We start from the raw sequence: 17,071 nt of genomic DNA, 5'->3' as shown, positions 1-17,071 counted from the left end.
CATGGGGGCCATAAGCTTGTCTGGGGGAAGTTCTGACCCTCAGGGGCTGATCAGGCCCAAGGCCCGGGGAGGGCTCCCCTCACTGCCTGGGACCTCAGGTTAGGGCAGGTGCTGCGGTCATAGGAGTCTGACCCTCGGCTGCCTGCTGACCACCAGCCAGGGTGTAAGCAGAAAGCCACAGTGCACACACAGGCCACCATCCCACTCGGGGTCCCCTGGGGTTGCAGGACATGGAGGAGAAACCACCACCAGGCCCCCCAACCAAGTCTGGCCTGGCCAGGCACTGCCATCTGCCTCTGGGGCCCTGGACCCACTACCTTAGCCCCACTTCCAAATCTGCTCACTCAGCTGACACATCGGGGTCAGGGGCCGGGGGGGCTTTGTCCCTCGTGCCATCGTCACATAGGCAAACCCTGGGCTGCCACACAGTGTGCCCCCACTGACGCCTAGCACACTCAACTAGTGGATAGGGCAGGTCTCGGGGCCTGGGCATTGGCCGTGATCATGTGACGTTCCAGTGAAGACTCACACACTCACACACAGCCAGCCTGAGAAGGCTGCCAGAGCCCCAAGACCACCTCTCAACCCAGCCGTTGCTGGTTGGGGCAGAAATCCCACAGGTCACACAGTAGCTGAGGACGCCGCCTGCCAGCAGAGGGCTCTGCAGAGCCTGTCCCCAGTGCTCCATTAGTGCCCCACCCAGAACTGAGCCCACAAAAACGGGCTCCAGGGGTGCACAGAGGGGTTGCAGGAGGACTCCGCCCCCAGCACCAGCCAGCGCACGGGTCCCCCACCAGAGACCCTGTACGGCATCGGGTGTTTGACGAGAAGTAAAGGATTCTCAGGAGACCGCAAGACTCGGGTTACAGCTGATTTACTGTGTTTTAGTGTGTGTACTGCCGAAGTGAGCCTGGATTTATGGTATTTTAGTGTGGGGCGTTAGTGGGGAAGGGGCAGGGGACGTGCCTGGTGAGGCCGACGGGCAGCGGGCGTGCTGCCTGCCTCGGGACTGGGCTGGAGGCCCCGGAGAGTAAGTAGTGACGGAAGGGGGTGTCAGAAGATGCAGAGAACCACTGGGGTGAATCCACCCAGGGGAACCTTGCTTGTCCCCACTCCAACATGGAAGCCCCCCACCCAGAAGCCTGGAGGCTCCCTGCCAGTGCTGACGCCAGGGTCCTGAATGCCAGGCTCTGGTTCCTTCCAAAAGGTGCCTGTATTTAGGCCCAGCAAGGTCTGGGACAGGAAGGCAGGGCCTCACTGTCCCTGGCAGGCACTGGCCGCGAGCCACCTGCTCAGCGTCCACCCACCAGCCGCTGATCACTGTGTCCATCCGCCTTCCAGCACACCTCCTCCGCCCTCCTCCAGATCCCGTCGTCTCCTCCAGGGAGCCAGCTCCTCCTCTTCCCCCATCCTCTTTCTATCAAGGCCCCGGACCTGAGTGGCCAGCTGGGCCAAGTTCCGGATGCCAGCTCTCGCGCCGAGAGGGCCTGGCCCCTCACACCAGTGGGAGGTTCGCCCTCTGGTCCTGGTCTGGAGCCTGTCCGGGTCTGATGTTCTCAACCCGCGCCCAGACTCCCTCTCCATCTCTCCGCTAAATCCTGCCCAAAGGACACCACTGAGTGCCCCGCTTAGGGCCGGGCAGGGGAGGGGTCACGATGGCCAGCGCTGCGGCAAAAGTGCATCGGAGGATCAGGCCCCGGAGTCAGGCTCCGGCCGCCGGGAGGGGTCTTGGGGGGTCACGCGGAGTCGCCCCGCAGCAAAGGCCCGGCCCGCACCACCAGCCCCCAGGACAAGACCCTGGTTTTGGCGGCGGGCGCCTCCCACGGCGGAATCGGGAGAAGGGGCCTCGACTGCGCGGGGCAGCCGGCTCACGGCCCCCGGCCCCCAGCCCCCGGCGGCGGCGGGGGACGCGGGGCGCGGCTGCGCTCGTTGTCCGGCGTGCAGGCCTTGGCCGACAGCGCCCGCTCGCGGCCCGAGCGGAAGGCCGCCGTCACGGTCACCAGGTAGGCGGTGCCGGGCGTCAGGCCCTGCAGCGCCGTGCTGTTGTGGCCCGCGGGCACGTCCACGCGCTGCGCCGCGCCGCCGCCGCAGAGCGGGCCGAACTGCACGTGGTAGCCGAGCGCCGCGGCCGGGCCCAGCGCCGGGGCCCAGCTCACACGCAGGCTGCGCGGCCTGACGTGCGAGATGACGATGCGCTCTGGCCCGGCCTCTCCTGCAGGAGAAGCGCCCGTGAGTGGGTGGGGGTGGGGGTGGGGGTGGGGGCGGGGCCCATGCCTCCCCTCCAGGCTCCCGCGCGCCGCCCCGCCCCTCCCGCACGCTCACCCGGCAGCGTGCGCACCCGAAGGTGCTGCGGCCTCACAGGGTGTACGTTGGACTCGGGCACCAGCGACACGTCGTAGTCCGTGTCGGCGTCTAGGTCAGCCCAAGCCCAGCCCGTGGCATTCCCTGGCAGCTGCTGGCGACTCACAGCTCCCGGCTCTGCGCTGGGTACCAGTTCCAACACGTAATAGCCCGAGTCCGCGGTCAGCAGGGGCGGCCAGGCCAGGCGGAAGCCGTTGGACGTGACCTCAGAAACACGGAGCTGCTGCGGCTGCAAAGCGTCTGCGGGGTTGGGGTTGGGGGGCAGAGGGTCGGGAACGGAGACCACTTCCTCAGCCCAGGCCTGGGGCCCTAACTGTCGACTCAGGGGAAACTGAGATCGAGATATGGGAGGCAGGGGTAGGGGCCACCCATTGGGGAGACGCAGGGAACAGGAGTGCTGGGGAGCCAGGCCAGCCCCAGCTACAGCTGCGTCCGCCCCCAGCAGATGCTAATAACACGCAAACTGGAGACGGGGCTGGGGGAGGTGCAGGAGTGCAGCCCCTCTACTTCTGGCCCCATCATGAGCTTCGCCCGCCTGCCTCAGCCCCAGCCCTCGCCCCAAGCCTCAGGGAAGCTGTCTCAGCCACCTGCCACCCAGTCCAATGGCTTGGACAAGGGCCCCTTAAAGGTGGCAGGGCCCGAGATGGTGTCTGAGAACAGCACTAACCCCCGACCCAGCCAGAGTGGCACAGGGTCAGGGGACAGCTTAGCTCTGGATAGTCAAGGCAAAGGGGGCTGATGGTGCAGCCAGGAAATAGGAGGCCACCAGAGGACACCCTGGAGGGAGTATGTGTGTGATGTGACAACTCCAGGAGCAGCTGGACCTGCGGTTGGACATGCTGTCTACCCCAGGTCCCCAGGAGAATGTGACCTCCAAAGTGGGATTCCCTGAAACGTGCATTCCTCTTGAGCCACCTGCCGCATGGCTGACACAGGTCTGGGCGGGGTTAAGCCTGTGGGATCCTATTGCTTCCTCCTCTGCTGCTGGGGGCACCTCCTCACTCTCCTGCCCATCCCCCCCACAGGCCCACCCCCAATCCCAGGAGCCCCCACACTGCCTCACTGCCCTGCAGCCTCCGTTTTTCCTGTTCGGCTGCTTGTTTCCCTCCTGCTGCCACCACCCCCCCCCCCAGGCCCAGCCACCATGGTTGACTGGGGCAACAAGGGGCCAGGTGTCCCTGGAAACAATCTTCGGAAGCACCCTGTACCCCTTTCTACAGCCCAAAACCCCGCCCATTCCGGGTTCGGGTGGATGATTAACCCAGAAGCGTATACTTGGGAAGGACCCTGGGGTGAGGGGCATTTCTCAGTGGCTGGGGCAGGCCGAGCCAGTGCCCAGGCCCTTCCCTTCCAGCCCTGGAAGTGAGGTTTGGCTGGATCAGGCACCCAGCAGACCGTGTGTGGGGCGCAGCTGGCAAACCTGCTCCGAGCTCTCTGGCCGTGCTCGCTGGGAGGCAGCAGGGGAAAGCAGGGCTCTAAGAGGGTGGCAGTCCCAGCCCTCCTGGGCCCATGCGCCTGAGCAGGAGCCCCTGCTGCCCCCCTTTAGGATCCGCGGGCCTGGAACCTCCTCCCCGTTCCTCTGCGCTGAGCTGCACCCCACCATGGCAGCCCTCGGTCCCTGGGCCCACACCAGGACCCCAGTCTCCGGAGCCTGCAGCAATGGGCTGGGCCCGGCAGAGAGAGCCCCGCCTGGAGATGTTGACACAGGCCCGCCCCCGCCCCTCCTCAGCCCAGGTCGTGGGGCACCGCCCCGATGAGCTCCTTGGGAGCACCGCTGCCCGCAGCCTGGGCCCCTGCTCCGGGCACACAGTTCCTCCTGAAGCCTCGCCCAGCTCTCCTCCTGGGTTCTACGGGGGGGGGGGGGGGGGGGGGCAGGCCCTGCCTCCTCTCACTCACCGAGAATGGAGCTCCTCAGCTCCTGGGCGATGATGTGCAGGTCGTCCACGTCCACGAAGTGCAGGTGCTTCTCAGCAGGGGCCGAGGCGGCGGCCGACAGCTCCAGGAGGTTCCCTCGGCCGGTGCTGACGATGAAGACGGTCACGCCCAGATCCTTCAGCTCCTGCATGGGGGGCCCCACGGGGTCGCTGGAGCCCCCGTCTGTCACCCACACCAGCACCTTGGGCACCCCTGGCCGGGCCCCTGCCGCCTCAGCAAACAGCTGCTCCTTGGCGTATGCGAGCGCCAAGCCGGTGTTGGTGTCGCCCATGAGCTGGGCGGCAGCGCGTATGGCGTCCTGGACAGCGGCCCCGGAGCTGTGCCGGCCGAAGGGGAACTCGGACTGTGGCTGGCTGCTGACGTGCACCAGGCTGGCGCGCAGGGCCCCGGGGCCCAGGGGCAGGGGAGCCGCCAGCTGCCCCAGAAACTCCCGGACTCGGGAAAACTCATAATGAGACACACTGGCAGAGCTGTCCAACAGGAAGAGGAGGTCGCCCTGGGGCGCTGATGCCAGGGGCCCTGAGGGAGAGGGGGAGGGTTCAGCCCCAGGTGGTGGCTCCCAGACAGCTCTACATCCATGGCAGAGCCCCCAGGCCTGAGCTTCCCTGAGCTGGGGCTCGCCTTCACCCCAGTCAGCCCTGAAAGCGTGCCCAGTCCCACCCCAAAGGTCATGGGGTGGCATCCAGGATGCAGAAGGGCCTTGAGCTAACAAGAGGTCCACACTCTCAGTGGGTCCCACTCTGCACCCTGGCCATGTACCCGGGGCGTCCTCAGGGCTCATCCCATCCGTAAAGGAAAGCAGACCCCACCAAGCCCCCACACGCCCCTCTCCTCAGCAGACGGCAAGCAGGCTGTAGCCCAGGGGCCTGGCGGTGCTCAGAGTGGCAGGTGGCCTGGCCTGGGTGGCTCAGGCTTCTCTTCCAGAGAGGCAGCCCAGGCTGGAGTTCAGCCACACAGCTCAGCCTCCAGGTAAGGCAACAGGTGGGCCACGGGAGAGGAGACACAAAGCAGCTGGTAAGACCGGGGGTGGAGGAGGGGAGATGGGGCAGACAGAGCAGAGATCACAGCCCCTCCCACAACCCAGATGGCTGGGCTGGAGCTCTAGCCCCACTTACAGATGATGTCACCCTGGCCCATCCTCGGCCCCATCTGGACCCAGGAGGCGAGTTACCTGACGCACCAGGGCCTCCGCCTTCCTCCTGGCACCCCTGGGGGCAGCTAGGCCCCTCTGCCACTGGGCCACGGGCAGACGGGCACTGGGGTGTCTTGGTTCTGGTCTGGGTTTTGGGGCCTCCGTTTTCCCTAATTCTGTGGGGCAACTTCAGCCTTCTTGTCATCCCTCCACTAAGGGCCGTTCCAAGGAGAGGGACGCTGAGGCGGGGACAGCCTCCTGGACAGACACCTGCCCCTCCCCTGCAGGCCCCACGAGCCGGCGGAGATGCCCACGGAGCAGAGGGCAGCCCCCACGTCCCGACGCTCAGTCGAGCCGACTGGGACATCTGGGTCTGCCTGCCGAGGGTGGCTGCGGTGCCCCCCCGACCTGCGGCCATGGGAGGAGAGCGACGGCTCCCGTGAGGGCAGAGGGGGGCTGGGGGGAGGAGGGGGTGCCGGAGCCCGGTCCCACCGTCCGCCGCACTCACCGCCCTCCTCGCCGCTCCGCGCCAGCGCCAGGCTCAGGGCCAGGCCAAGGGCCGTCCAGGGCAGCATCGCGCGCGAAGGGATGAGGCTCGCTCGGACTCCGCTCGCCCTCGCTGGCTCGCTCCTGGGCGGCGACGCGCGCCCCCGCCCGGGCTGGCCCCGCCCCCGCCCCGCCCCGCCCCGCCCCCGCCCCGCCCCGCCCCCGAGAGGCCCCGCCCCGGGGCGCGCACTCAGCCGCGCGCCTCGCCCAGCGGCACAGAGTCGGGGGGGGGGGCGCGCGCACGGAGGCACCGGGTCGCCGGGAGACCGCGGGGTCTGCCCTGCCTCATGCTCCCAGCCAGGAACAGGCTGGGGGCCACCAAGCGGCGCCGTCCGCAGGCCCACCCCCCACGTTCCGGCAGTGCTGGAAGCCCCTGAAGGAGCCCGAGAGGACCCAGGGAGTGAGAGAGGGTCGGGTGACCCTGAGAATGGCGTCCCCCTGCCAAGGCCCTGGCCTCCGCTGGGTCACACGGCTGGGGGAGGGGGAGATGTCCGGGGGCTGGGACATGTGTCCCCAAGGGTTGACCGACAGGGACTGCAAGGGCCAAACAGAGAAGACGCAGGACATTGGGCGTCGCACAGAAGCCTGGACACGTGACGGTGGGCTTCCTTCGGAACACTGACCCCCACGCCACCTGGCTTCTTGGGGGGCGAGCCGTGGGGGGTGCGGCCGTCTGGTTCCGGCCCTGTGCAGCGTGGCCACGTTCGGCCTCTTGCTGTCCCTGGACGCCCTTCCCCGCAGGAGGCTCGGGGCCTGGGCTGAGGTCAAACTCCGCGCCGGAGGGCAGACTGCGAGCGACCCCAGGAGCTCCTGCTGGGGGAACCCCACTTGCCAGCATCCTGTGGGGCGGATTGCCTGCCCTTAGCTGGGGTGGGGCAGTGTCCCGGGTGGAGGAGAGCCGGACCCCTCACCCCTAAATGCCTTCCTGGGGAGGAAGCCCGGCCGTCTCCCAGCCACTCCTCTCTGCCTGCGGAGCGGGGGGCACAGGTCCCGCAGGGCATCTCTGCCAGGATGTTCCCTCCCTTCCCACCCTCCCAGGGGATGCGCTGCCAGACGGATGGGACTCAATGGCTTTCCTTCCTCTTTCTGGCAGGTGAGAAGCCGGCAGGCAGGCTGAGCTCCACTTTGCCTAAAAAAGGAAGCAGCTCAGCGGAGCCTGAGGAGCCGGGGCAGGCACAAAATGAGAGCTGTGTCCCCGCCGCCCCCACCCCTGGCCAGGAGTCTTGGCAGTGGCCCTGCTGGCCCGGCTCCACAGACCTCGGGCCTTGTGGGGACCAGAAACTGCCTGGTGCTTCCCCGTGGTGCGGAGCTCTGGGCTCGAGCTCCAAGGCTCAGGATGTGCTGCGCAGAGGGGCCCCACTTGGCCCCCCCGCCCTCCAGCACGCGAGGCTAACTGGCGCTGCAGTGGAGATGGGGACTGAGCAGAGGCCAGTCAGGCAGCTGCAACAGCTGGAGGCGGCCCACACGGCCCTGTAGACAGACACAGTCACCTGTTGGTTCACCCTGGTCTCCTTGGGCACCCACCTGCCTGGGACAGGGAGCTGGGCCAAGGTGGGCCCCCCCTGTGGCGAGGCAGTGGCTTCCCCACTTGTCCCCTACTCCCGCCCAGCGGGTGAGACCCACGGTCTCAAGGCAAGGCCTGCTCTGCAGGGCTGACGGGGAAGTTTCCGTCCCTCCTGGAAAAACTGAGCGGGTCTTCTTGGCTGTGACTCAAGCCCTCAAGGAAGCAGCCACCCTCCTGCATCCAGCCTCTGCATCAGAGGGAGCAGGGAATGGGGCACCCAGCCTCAGGAGTCATCAGCCAGGACCTCTACCCAGCCTTCCCAGAGCTCAGCCACCTGCCCTGGCCGAGAGCTCCTGCTCAGCTCTGTGGAGTCAGTCCTGCTGCCCACACTGAGCTTCCACCTGGCCCCCAGGAGACACCCCCTGCCTAGTCATGGCCTCCGGTCCCTGGCCCCCAGCCTCATTTCTGTGTCCTGCAGCCCCCTACCCCGCCCCACCCGAGGAGACATGGGCAGACGGAGAGTCCCCCAGGGAGCTAAAGGTCAGCCAGGGTGTAGTGGGCAGGGCCTGGGCTGAGCCTGAGGCAGACGGCGGAGGAAGCACAAATATAACGGTCGGGAAAGCTGCTTTCTGAAGGCAGGCAGACTGGGAGCCAGGGTCCAGAGAAGGACAGGCGCCAGGACACAGCAGGCCGTGGCCCCAGGCCTCCGCCTCCCCCGCGTGGCCCAGGGCCTGTGGCCTTGGCCCAGCTGGGAGTCCCCATGCCCTGTGCGTCACTTCCCGGAGCTGGCCCAGGGCAGGTGGAGAGGGTTCTGGGAAACCCAGCGACTCTACTTTGCAGCCACTGCCCCTGCCCCCACCCAGCCTGAGAACACTCCTTCCTCCCTCCTCCTCCGCACAATCCAGGCCTCTGCCCAGAAGAAGGGCCTTTTGTCCCAGCTCATTGTGGTCATGCTGACCCCAAGGAAAAGGGCAGCTCCCAAGACCTCTGACCTCAGCCTAGGGCTCTCTGCTGGGCCTGAAGGGCAGATGGGCCTGGGCCCTGTCCCCAACCACCCCCCACCCCCATCCCCACGCCGCCCCTGCCTTCAGCTGTTTTTCTCCTTTATCTACCCACGCATATGTGGGGGGTGGAGGGAGGCAGAAACAGGAAGGGGGCAGGCCGCTGTGGGCCTAGGGCAGGGCTGTGGGGGAAGCCAAGGGTCCCGACCAGACCCCACAGCAGTGAGACACAGGGTGTGGCAGTGGAGAACAGCAGGTCCCAGAGGCCCCTCTGCAGGCCGCCCTGCTGCTGCACCTGTACGTTTTTCTAGACTTAACCTGCCTGTTTGTGGTCAGGGACATGCCAGGGCCTGAGGACCTGTCTGGGGGTCTGCAGGTCCCAGCCTTTCCTTTCCCAGGAGTGCAGGCCTGCACTCTGTGGGCCCCAGAGCTGACCCCTACCCAGGCCCCTGCCACAGCAGGTGGGTGGCCGCCTCCCCATCTGTGTTCATCCATCCTCTGTGCTGGGCCAGGTCGCAGGCAGGGTCTGCAGTGAGGATCTGCAGGCACTGGGCACAGCCCTGTGCCCCCAGTGCTGCCGGCTCAGAAGGGGGATGAGCAGCGGTGTCCTCGCAAAGATTCCTGTCCACTCACTCCTGTTCCCCATGGAGGGCGGGGCGTGTCAGCCCAGGGTGGGAGGCAGGAGCTATGGGGAGTGCTGAGACCCTGGGTGGGGGCAGGCAGGTGTGTGTGAGCACAGTAAGGAGGCCTGGGGGCAGAAAGGGTGGGCGTGGGCCGCAGGGCCTCCCTGGTGCCAGGCCTCCAGGGAGCCCCCTGGGCAGCTGCTGCCAGAGGCAGAGCCCAAGGGGCAGGAGTGGGAGGCGGAGAGGAAGACGGGCATCCAGCCTGTGCAGGGCACTCACAAGGCGTCCTCCAGAGGTGAGACCCGTAGCTTTGGGTCCCTCTGTGGGAACCTCCCGTGACAGGGAGGTGTCTGCTGCACCCTGTGCAGCCCGGTAGGTTCCGGACAGGCTTGCCTGGGGAAGGAGAGAGCAGGGAAGGGCAAACCTGTGTCAACACCTTGACAGGGACTCCCCAGGAGTGGGGCCCAGGAGCCAGGAGCCAGCTTCTGCCTGTTCCTACTGCGGGGGTCCACGTCAGGTCCCCGGAGATGTGCCCCAGTGGTAGGCAGATAGTCTTGAGCTAAAGGCAACTACAGTTGCAGGCTGAAGAGAAACTTCTGCCCCCTTTACTGCCCGGGGACTTGAGTTAGGGCCTTGCCCACAGTAAGGATTAACAGTTAACTTCTTTTGACCTCTCTCCAGGGCAGAACAAGCTCCTACTGACTTAGCATCTGCTCTGATCATCCTGCAAGGACCCTTTGAAGGCTCCGAGGCACCTTACCTCTCCTCAGCTCAGAATATCTTACATGCCCATGTTCCCTTTCCAGCTACAGACGGACCTTTCGTGCTGGGGGTGGGGGTGTGTGTGTCTCTGACTCTCCTATTTGTTTTCTGTTGCTGATCTCTCTCATGTCTAATTGCTATTCGACCAGCCATGAGCACCTGCTGCCCACCTTCAGGATCCGCAGGCCTGGAACGTCCTTGTGGGGAGACGAAAGCGTGCTCCTCCGCAGGACCCAGCCCACCCACCCCAGCTCATTTCCCGCCCGGCAACCCTTGCCTGGCCCACATGCCTGGGTCGGGGCAGGCTGGCACCTGGGGGCAAGCCAGGGAGCCAGAGCTGGCCCAACCCTTGCCCCTGCTGGCAGCTCCGCGCTGTCTGAGGGTGTGCCCGCAGATGCCTCAGCTCCCAGGAAGTGCTTTGTGCAAGAACAAACGACCTCGGGCAGCTCAGGGAACCGCAGAAGCCTCCGCCCTCTCCCCGCCCAGGGAGCCGTACGGGGGTCCTCGCAGCCCAGCACGCTCTTACAGGGCAGGGGCCTGGGCACCTGGGCTGGGGATGGAGCTGCCAGTGTCCTGTGGACAAAAAGGGGCCACATACTGACCCTGACAGGCTCGGCCAGGGGCGGGGGCAGCATGGCGGGCTTGCAGACTCAAGCCTGAAGTAACCGCATAGGGACGGTCAGACATGAAAACCTTGTAACTGAAAGCAGTTCCTGGCGGGCAGGCTCGTCCCGGCTGGAACCCTCCCCGCAAGTCAGTCTTTACCCTAATTGAGCCGTCTCCTGTCTCTTTGCATTGATGAGAACACGCCTTAGGAATGTCAGGTAACTTCCCCTTTTCCAAACCCCTCAGGGGCAAGCAGCCAGCGCCCCAGAGACCACAGAGCTCCCCATTGTTGCCGTTACTGTGTTAAATGTTAACTACCGTGTGCTCACCCGGGACACAGGATACTTTTGTATCTGATCCCATAGGCCCCCCCCTGCTTCCTCCCGCCTCCCTAATCTATCACCCGGAGAACCCCCTTAGGCCTCTTCTCTTGATTGTAATGTACAAAATAAGGTGCAAAACTACCCCTTCCCAGAGCATTTTCTCAGCCTCTCGAGGTTTTGCTTCCCTGCAATCCTTGTTAGTTTGGTTCAAATAAACTCAAACATTCTTACAGGTTTGGCTGTTTCTCACGCTGACGTTCCCAAGGGGACATCTCTGCCTGACCCATCCAGGAGCTCAGCGCCTGCTTCCTGAGCAGTTCGGACCTCTGAATGGGTTGAGGGGTGGTGACATCAGTGCTCCTAGACCTTTAGGCTGGGGTTGAGGGGACTCATGGGGGAGGGGAGCAGAGGCTGGGCCTGGGGGGCCGAGACCCTGAAAGAGGGGCTTCTGTCATGGGCTCCACGTGGGTCAGAGATCTGCGGGGTCCAGACAGGGTGGGTCCTGGCCAGGCATAGGGATAGAAGGGCCTGGATAGGTCGTATGAATGACAGGCCTTGAGGAGGAGGAGTCTTGTGGCTGGAGGGCCGGGGTTCTGCCTCCCCATTAGCCCAGGCCTCCCTCCCCCTTAGAGGGGACCTGTCTGTCCACATGATGGCAGATTAGGAAGAGCACCTAGCACACAGGAGAGAACAGAGGGTCCTTCTGAGCCTTCCCCAGGCCTCGGGGCCTCTTTTTGGTTCTCTCTGCTGGGTCAGCCCTTGGCTATCAGCTCGCACTGCCCCACCTTCTCTGATTGCTCCAGGTGGCCATCTAAAGGCAGACCCCAGACCCCTCTGTGAATCTCCCGCAGCCCCCACAGGTGTTCTTCGGGTATGGGTGGGGCTGAGCTGGGGCTCAGGGCTGGCCTGTGACACTGAGACACACCTTAGGAACCCCATGGGCTCAGGAAGCTGAGCTCTCCATCCCCAATGGGCCCAGCTGTTCTTTGATGACTTCAGGGCCAGGCAGGTCCCCAGGAGAGCCCTCACATCCTAGACGCCTGGTCAGAGCCGTCCAACCCCTGGGCAGGAGGGGAAGGAAGGCGGCCTTGGACGGGAGGAAGTCATCCTTGGCAGCTGGGCAGCTGGCCAGGATCCTGTCTGACTGGGAACGGCATCAGAGCCAGGAGAGATGACTAGAAAACCCCGAGAACTCCTGAGGGACCTGAGCCAGTCACACAATGGGGTTGCTCAAGGCCAAGCAATGAGCCCTGACGCTGGGCGTACTCCGAACCGATCTCTGGGCACCTCTGAGGCCAGACCCTGCTGGTCACAGGTGGAGTCCAGCTGGAGACATGGTCTGCTCGATCCTTAAAAAGGCCTCGCGGCTTCCACCAGACTCTGGACGGATAACAACAAGCACGCATTTTTAATACACTGCTGGGTTTAAAGGAAGGTAATTTCTCCAAGGCCCCTCCAGAGTGGCCTCTCCAGAATGAAACACTGAAAATAGATCAACAGAAGAACAGTGAGCAGAGACCCAGGATAACGCAGGAGAGCAGACGAAAGCAGCAGATTCTCTGGACACAGGTCTGGAGAGCCACCCTGCAGTCAGAGAGCCAGTGTGGCCCTGTACAGGGGCCACGAAACCAAGGCCCTCAGGGACCCAGGATGCTGGTGCCTCAGAAAGCGAATCCTCTCTGGAGGGAAGCGGCCTCAGAGTTTTCTTTTTTTCTTTTTTCCGTCCTTCCTTCCTTCCTTTTCTTTTAGAGAGAAGGGAAGGGAGGGAGAAAAAGAAGGAGAGAAACACTGATGCACTGCCTCTCACACACCCCCTGCTGGGGATCTGGCCCACAACCCAGGCCTGTGACCTGACTGGGAATCAAACCAGCGAGTGGCCTTTCAGTTCACAGACTAGCACTCAGTCTACTGAGTCACACCAGCCAGCGCAGCCTTCAGAGTTTTCACAGGTATGGGCTGACCATGAAAAATCAGCAAACTTTCAGAGAAACAATATGCTAGTAGTGAGAATCAGCAAAAATAACACATAACAAAGTTAGACCCCCAAGACTAACAAACTGGAATTATTAGTACAGAATATAAAATAACTGTGTACTGGCCAAGAAATCAAAGCTGGACCTTGGCTGGTGTGGCTCAGCGGACTGAGTGCCGGCCTACAAACCAAAAGGTCGCTGGTTCGATTCCCAGTCAGGGCACAGGCCTGGGCTGCAGGCCAGGTCCCCAGTCGGGAGCGTGCCAGAGGCAACCAGTCAATGTTCTTCTCCCTCTCTCTCCTCTAAAAAAAGTAATAAAATATTTTTTAAAATAAAGAAATTGAAGCTGGAATCCAAAAGTCAAGCATGCCAGCAAGAGACCATCAGAAATGATCAGATTTAAAAAGGAAGCAAGTATAACTTTTAGGCATTGTAATTTAAAGTTAAATGGATGCGTTAATTGATCGATCAGGCACAGCGAGTGACTCTGAACTGGAAGAAGGAGCTGAAGGAATGCCCGGAAGGCAGTAAAGAGAGATGATGAGATGGAAAAGACAGGAGAGAGGAGCTGATATCGAGGTCATAGGGGAGGGTCAAGTTTTCCCCAAGAAGAACTTGTACCATAAATGAGGCAGAACTCAAAGGACACTCACTAGCTGAGAGTTCTCCAGGACTGAGGAAATATATGAGTCCCTAGGAACGGGGGACGCCGTGTATACTGAACGGATCATTAACAACAACACATTCAAAACTAGGAACGGGCTCAAAGCACAGAACAGAATGCAGAAGGCACAGAGCTCAAAATTATCCCGAGAGGACAGACTGAGCCCTGACCCTGGCGCCTATCTAAATGCTAACCCTGGGCACTGGCCAAGCACGGGCCCTGGTTTCACTGAGTCCTGACTCGGGTTTCAGGCTGAGCCGTGCAAGCCCTGGCGCCGCTGGCCATCGCTGAGTCTCTGGAAGCTTGCGCTCTGGCGGGTGTGGGCGTCTCTGAAACTTGCTGGAGCACCCCTGGACCAGACCCGGGGTCCGCAGGGGCTGTCCTTTGTGAGGGAGCAGGAACCCAGGGCAGCCACAGTGGCAGAAGCCAGAAAGGCCGCCTTTCTCTGAGCCCAGCCACGCGCCTTCCCTGAGAGCCACCCGGCTCTGCGAGGCCTTCCCAGCCTCTGCAGCGAGAGTGCCTGCGGGGTGGAGAAGGGCTGGCTCCGTTCCGGGGGAGCCCAGTGCCACCTCGCGGCCCCAGGGAGCACTGCGCACGAGGCACGCATGCGATTTCCCCGGCCCGGCCTGGACGCAGACCGGGAGCTCGCCGGCCTGGGGCCACCTTAAGGGGGTTACGGGGGAGTTCGGGGACCTCTCGGGATTTGGAAGGGCCTCTGGAGTCACACTCAGGCGCAGAGCCGCTCCTCCTCGTGGAGGCGGCGTCCTGCCCGCCCGCCGTCGCTGGACACTGGGTGTGGGCGGGGTCCAGGGGTCCAGGTGGGGGGCGGCAGCAGCGGGCGGAGGCACCGGGCCAGGCGAGCGCGGGTGGCCGAGGCGAGTACCAGCAGTGGAGGCAGCGAGAGGAAGCCCAGCACGATGAGCGTCGCGGAGCTGCGGTCCGAGAAGAGCGCGCGGCACGTGGGGCTGGGCGCCGGGTGAACCTGGGGGCGGGGCGGTCGGTCAGGGGGCGGGGCCGGGGCGGGGCCAGGCCCGAGTTGGATGGAGCGGGGCCTGGGAGCGCTCTACGGTGCCTAGGTGGCCAGGGCCTGAGGTCCTGCTGCGCGCCTGTCACTTCTGAGGCCACGATGGGAGATCAGGAACCCGTGGTAAATGGTCGAGTAGGAATCCTTTGAGGCGAGGCTCAGAGAATTCCCACCCCTCCCCGCGTTGCCTGATCCCCGCCAACCTCAAACCACCCCCCACAAAACACACACTATTCTCCTATGGCCCTTCTCTGTGCTGGCATCTGACCAGGAGCCCTGACCCGTGAGTGTCACCAGCTGGCGTCGCCTTCCCTTCAGCAGCCCTGGGTTAGGTGCCCCTACCCGGTGGACACGGGGACCCATCTGCCTACACCCTCCTTACCCCAGACCAAGCCTAGAGCAGGAAAGCTCTGCCGGGGTCTGTGGGGGGAGGGGAGAGGGCCTGTGGACCTCTAAAATCTCACAACATCTTCCTCTTCTCTTCCTGGGATCCCCTCCCCTTCCTACCCCGCTCAGCCGTCCAGGCCTTGGTGGACCCTGGTACAAGGCTGGGAGGCCTCGGGGGGGGGGGCAGCTGTCACCCCCAGTGGGGAACAAAAGCCTTTCTTCTGCTGTGGCCGCTGGGGGAGGGGCTGGCAGAAGAAGGGCTCCCAGGGAGGGGCACACGTGTCTCTGGGGACAAGGAAGCTGTGCTAGAAAAGGGAAGATGCACCTTCAGGCCCAGGGCCCAAGCTTCCACAGGACCACACGCCCCAGGGATCCCAGACAGTGCCCCCCCCCCCCATGGAGGGCTCAGCTCACCCTGGAGTGGCACAGGAATCCCAGGTAGATGACGGCAGCGGCCGGCAGCAGCACCAGCAGGAACACGGCCGCCGGCAGCAGCAGGTGCAGCAGGAGCCCGGCCAGAGCCCGGCCCGGCCGCAGCAGGGCCCTGAGGCCTCGGCCAGCCAGGCCTGCCCACTCTGAAGACATCAGGGCTGCTGCCTGGGGGTCGGGGCGCCTCCGCGGCAGCATGGGGGCTGTGTCTGCAGTGCCCCCTCCCTCGCCCTCCTCAGCCTCTGTCTCCTGCTCACTCATGCTCTCGAAAGCAGGGGCTCTGACAGTCCAGGTCAGCTCCAGGCCTCCAGGTCAGACCCCTGCCCAGACCCCAGCAGCCAGATAATGGACCCAGCTGGAGGGCAGGACCCTGGGCTGGGTAGGTCCAGCCCTGACCATCAGGCTCCAGGGCCACAGCCTTGCCTCAGTTTACCCCACTGCCAGGCCAGGTCTCTCAGCCAGGCGACATGGCTCTGGCCCTGGCCAGCCTCCGCAGCTAGCTGCTGTGCGCTCTGATCAGGGCTCCCCCAGCTGTCCCTAGGGCCTGGCCCTGGGGCCCTCCTCGCTCCTGGTCCCGCCCTCTCCCCCTCCCAATGCCCCACAATGACATCATTTCATAGATCTTGACTCTAACAAGTGCCCCATCTGAAGCTGCCAATAGAGATCACCACCCACCCCATGCCTCAGCCCTGGCTCCTGTAGTCCCCTCATCTCTGCATCTGGCCCTTCTCAGCCTCAGCGAAGCAGGGAAGACGCTGGGTGCCTACACCCTAGGGCTGTGAGGGCGCATGGGACGCAGCGCAGAGCCGGCGCACAGTGAGAGCAGCCACACGATAGCACCCCTGTGCCAGAGCCCAGTCCACTCCGGAAACTGGGAACACAGGTTCTGATGCCATCATTTCAAGTGGGGCAAAAGCATGCCCTGCCCATCCAAAAACCCCAACAATGTCCCAAAGTATCACTAAAGTATTCTTTTTAAAGTATATTTTATTGATTATGTTGTTACAGTAGTCCCAATTTTTCTTCCCTTTGCTCCCCTCTGCCCAGTACCCCCTTCCACCAGCAATCCCACCCCCTTAGTTCATGTCCATGGGTCATGCATATACATTCTTTGGCTTCACCCTTTCCTATATTATTCTTAACTACCCCCCTGTCTGTTTTGTACCAACTGATTATGCTTCTTAATCTCTGCACCATTTCCCCATTTCTCCCCCTTCCCCCTCCCAGCTGATAACCCTCCAAATGATCCTCACACCTATGATTCTGTTCCTGTTCTGGTTTGCTTAGTTGGATTTTGTTTTTATTTTTTAGATTCAGTCATTGATAGTTGTGAGTTTGTTGTAATTTCAGTGTTCATAGTTTTGATCTTCTTTTTCTTAAATAAGTCCATTTAACATTTCATGTAATAATGGCTTGGTGATGATGAACTCTTAGCTTTACCTTGTCTGGGAAGCACTTTATCTGCCCTTCTGTTCCAAATGATAACCTTGCTGGATAGAGTAGTCTTGGTTGTAGGTCCTTGCTTTTGACCACTTAGAATACTTCTTGCCAGTCCCTTCTTACCTGCAAAGTTTCTTTTGAGAAATTAGTCTTTTAGGCACCCCTTTGTAGGTACCTCTGCTTTTCTCTTGCTGCTTTTAAGATTCTCTCTTTATCTTGAACCTTTGGCATTTTAATGATGATGTGTCTTGGTGTGGTCCTCCTTGGGTTTGGCTTGTTTGGCACTCTGTGCTTCCTGGACTTGTATGTCTATTTCCTTCACCTAATTTGGGAAATTTTTCTTCATTATTTTTTCACATAA

The 17,071-nt window shown here is 62.8% G+C and overlaps 2 protein-coding genes across 2 annotated transcripts; both read right to left on the bottom strand.

Moving 5' to 3' along the window:
- Positions 1 to 858: 858 nt before the first annotated feature.
- VWA1 (von Willebrand factor A domain containing 1) lies at positions 859 to 6,079 on the bottom strand. The gene is made up of 4 exons (XM_090268439.1): positions 5,937 to 6,079; positions 4,258 to 4,815; positions 2,323 to 2,601; positions 859 to 2,212 (listed from the first exon to the last, which is right to left on the bottom strand). The coding sequence occupies exons 1-4, from the start codon at positions 6,001 to 6,003 to the stop codon at positions 1,869 to 1,871; spliced, it is 1,248 nt and encodes a 415-aa protein (XP_090124565.1). The 5' UTR covers positions 6,004 to 6,079; the 3' UTR covers positions 859 to 1,868.
- A 7,104-nt stretch (positions 6,080 to 13,183) lies between these two features.
- TMEM278 (transmembrane protein 278) lies at positions 13,184 to 15,817 on the bottom strand. Its single transcript, XM_090271436.1, has 2 exons — positions 15,256 to 15,817; positions 13,184 to 14,412 (listed from the first exon to the last, which is right to left on the bottom strand). The coding sequence occupies exons 1-2, from the start codon at positions 15,529 to 15,531 to the stop codon at positions 14,158 to 14,160; spliced, it is 531 nt and encodes a 176-aa protein (XP_090127562.1). The 5' UTR covers positions 15,532 to 15,817; the 3' UTR covers positions 13,184 to 14,157.
- Between the last annotated feature and the right edge of the window lie 1,254 nt (positions 15,818 to 17,071).

This window comes from Furipterus horrens, unplaced genomic scaffold, assembly GCF_987537825.1.
Source record: "Furipterus horrens unplaced genomic scaffold, mFurHor1.1.pri manual_scaffold_3, whole genome shotgun sequence".
Lineage (NCBI taxonomy): Eukaryota > Metazoa > Chordata > Mammalia > Chiroptera > Furipteridae > Furipterus > Furipterus horrens.
Note: the sequence above shows the minus strand (reverse complement) of the source record. Positions and strands in the feature narration are given on the sequence as shown.

What these genes read in the sequence shown, in the direction of transcription:
- VWA1 (XM_090268439.1), bottom strand. Translation starts at nt 6,003, where the DNA reads ATGCTGCCCTGGACGGCCCTTGGCCTGGCCCTGAGCCTGGCGCTGGCG. An exon ending in GCGGAGCGGCGAGGAGGGCG is followed by an intron (nt 4,816 to 5,936) that starts GTGAGTGCGGCG and finishes CCTCTCCCTCAG; the next exon opens with GGCCCCTGGCATCAGCGCCC. An exon ending in TCGGGTGCGCACGCTGCCGG is followed by an intron (nt 2,213 to 2,322) that starts GTGAGCGTGCGG and finishes CTTCTCCTGCAG; the next exon opens with GAGAGGCCGGGCCAGAGCGC.
- TMEM278 (XM_090271436.1), bottom strand. Translation starts at nt 15,531, where the DNA reads ATGAGTGAGCAGGAGACAGAGGCTGAGGAGGGCGAGGGAGGGGGCACT. An exon ending in GATTCCTGTGCCACTCCAGG is followed by an intron (nt 14,413 to 15,255) that starts GTGAGCTGAGCC and finishes CCCCGCCCCCAG; the next exon opens with GTTCACCCGGCGCCCAGCCC.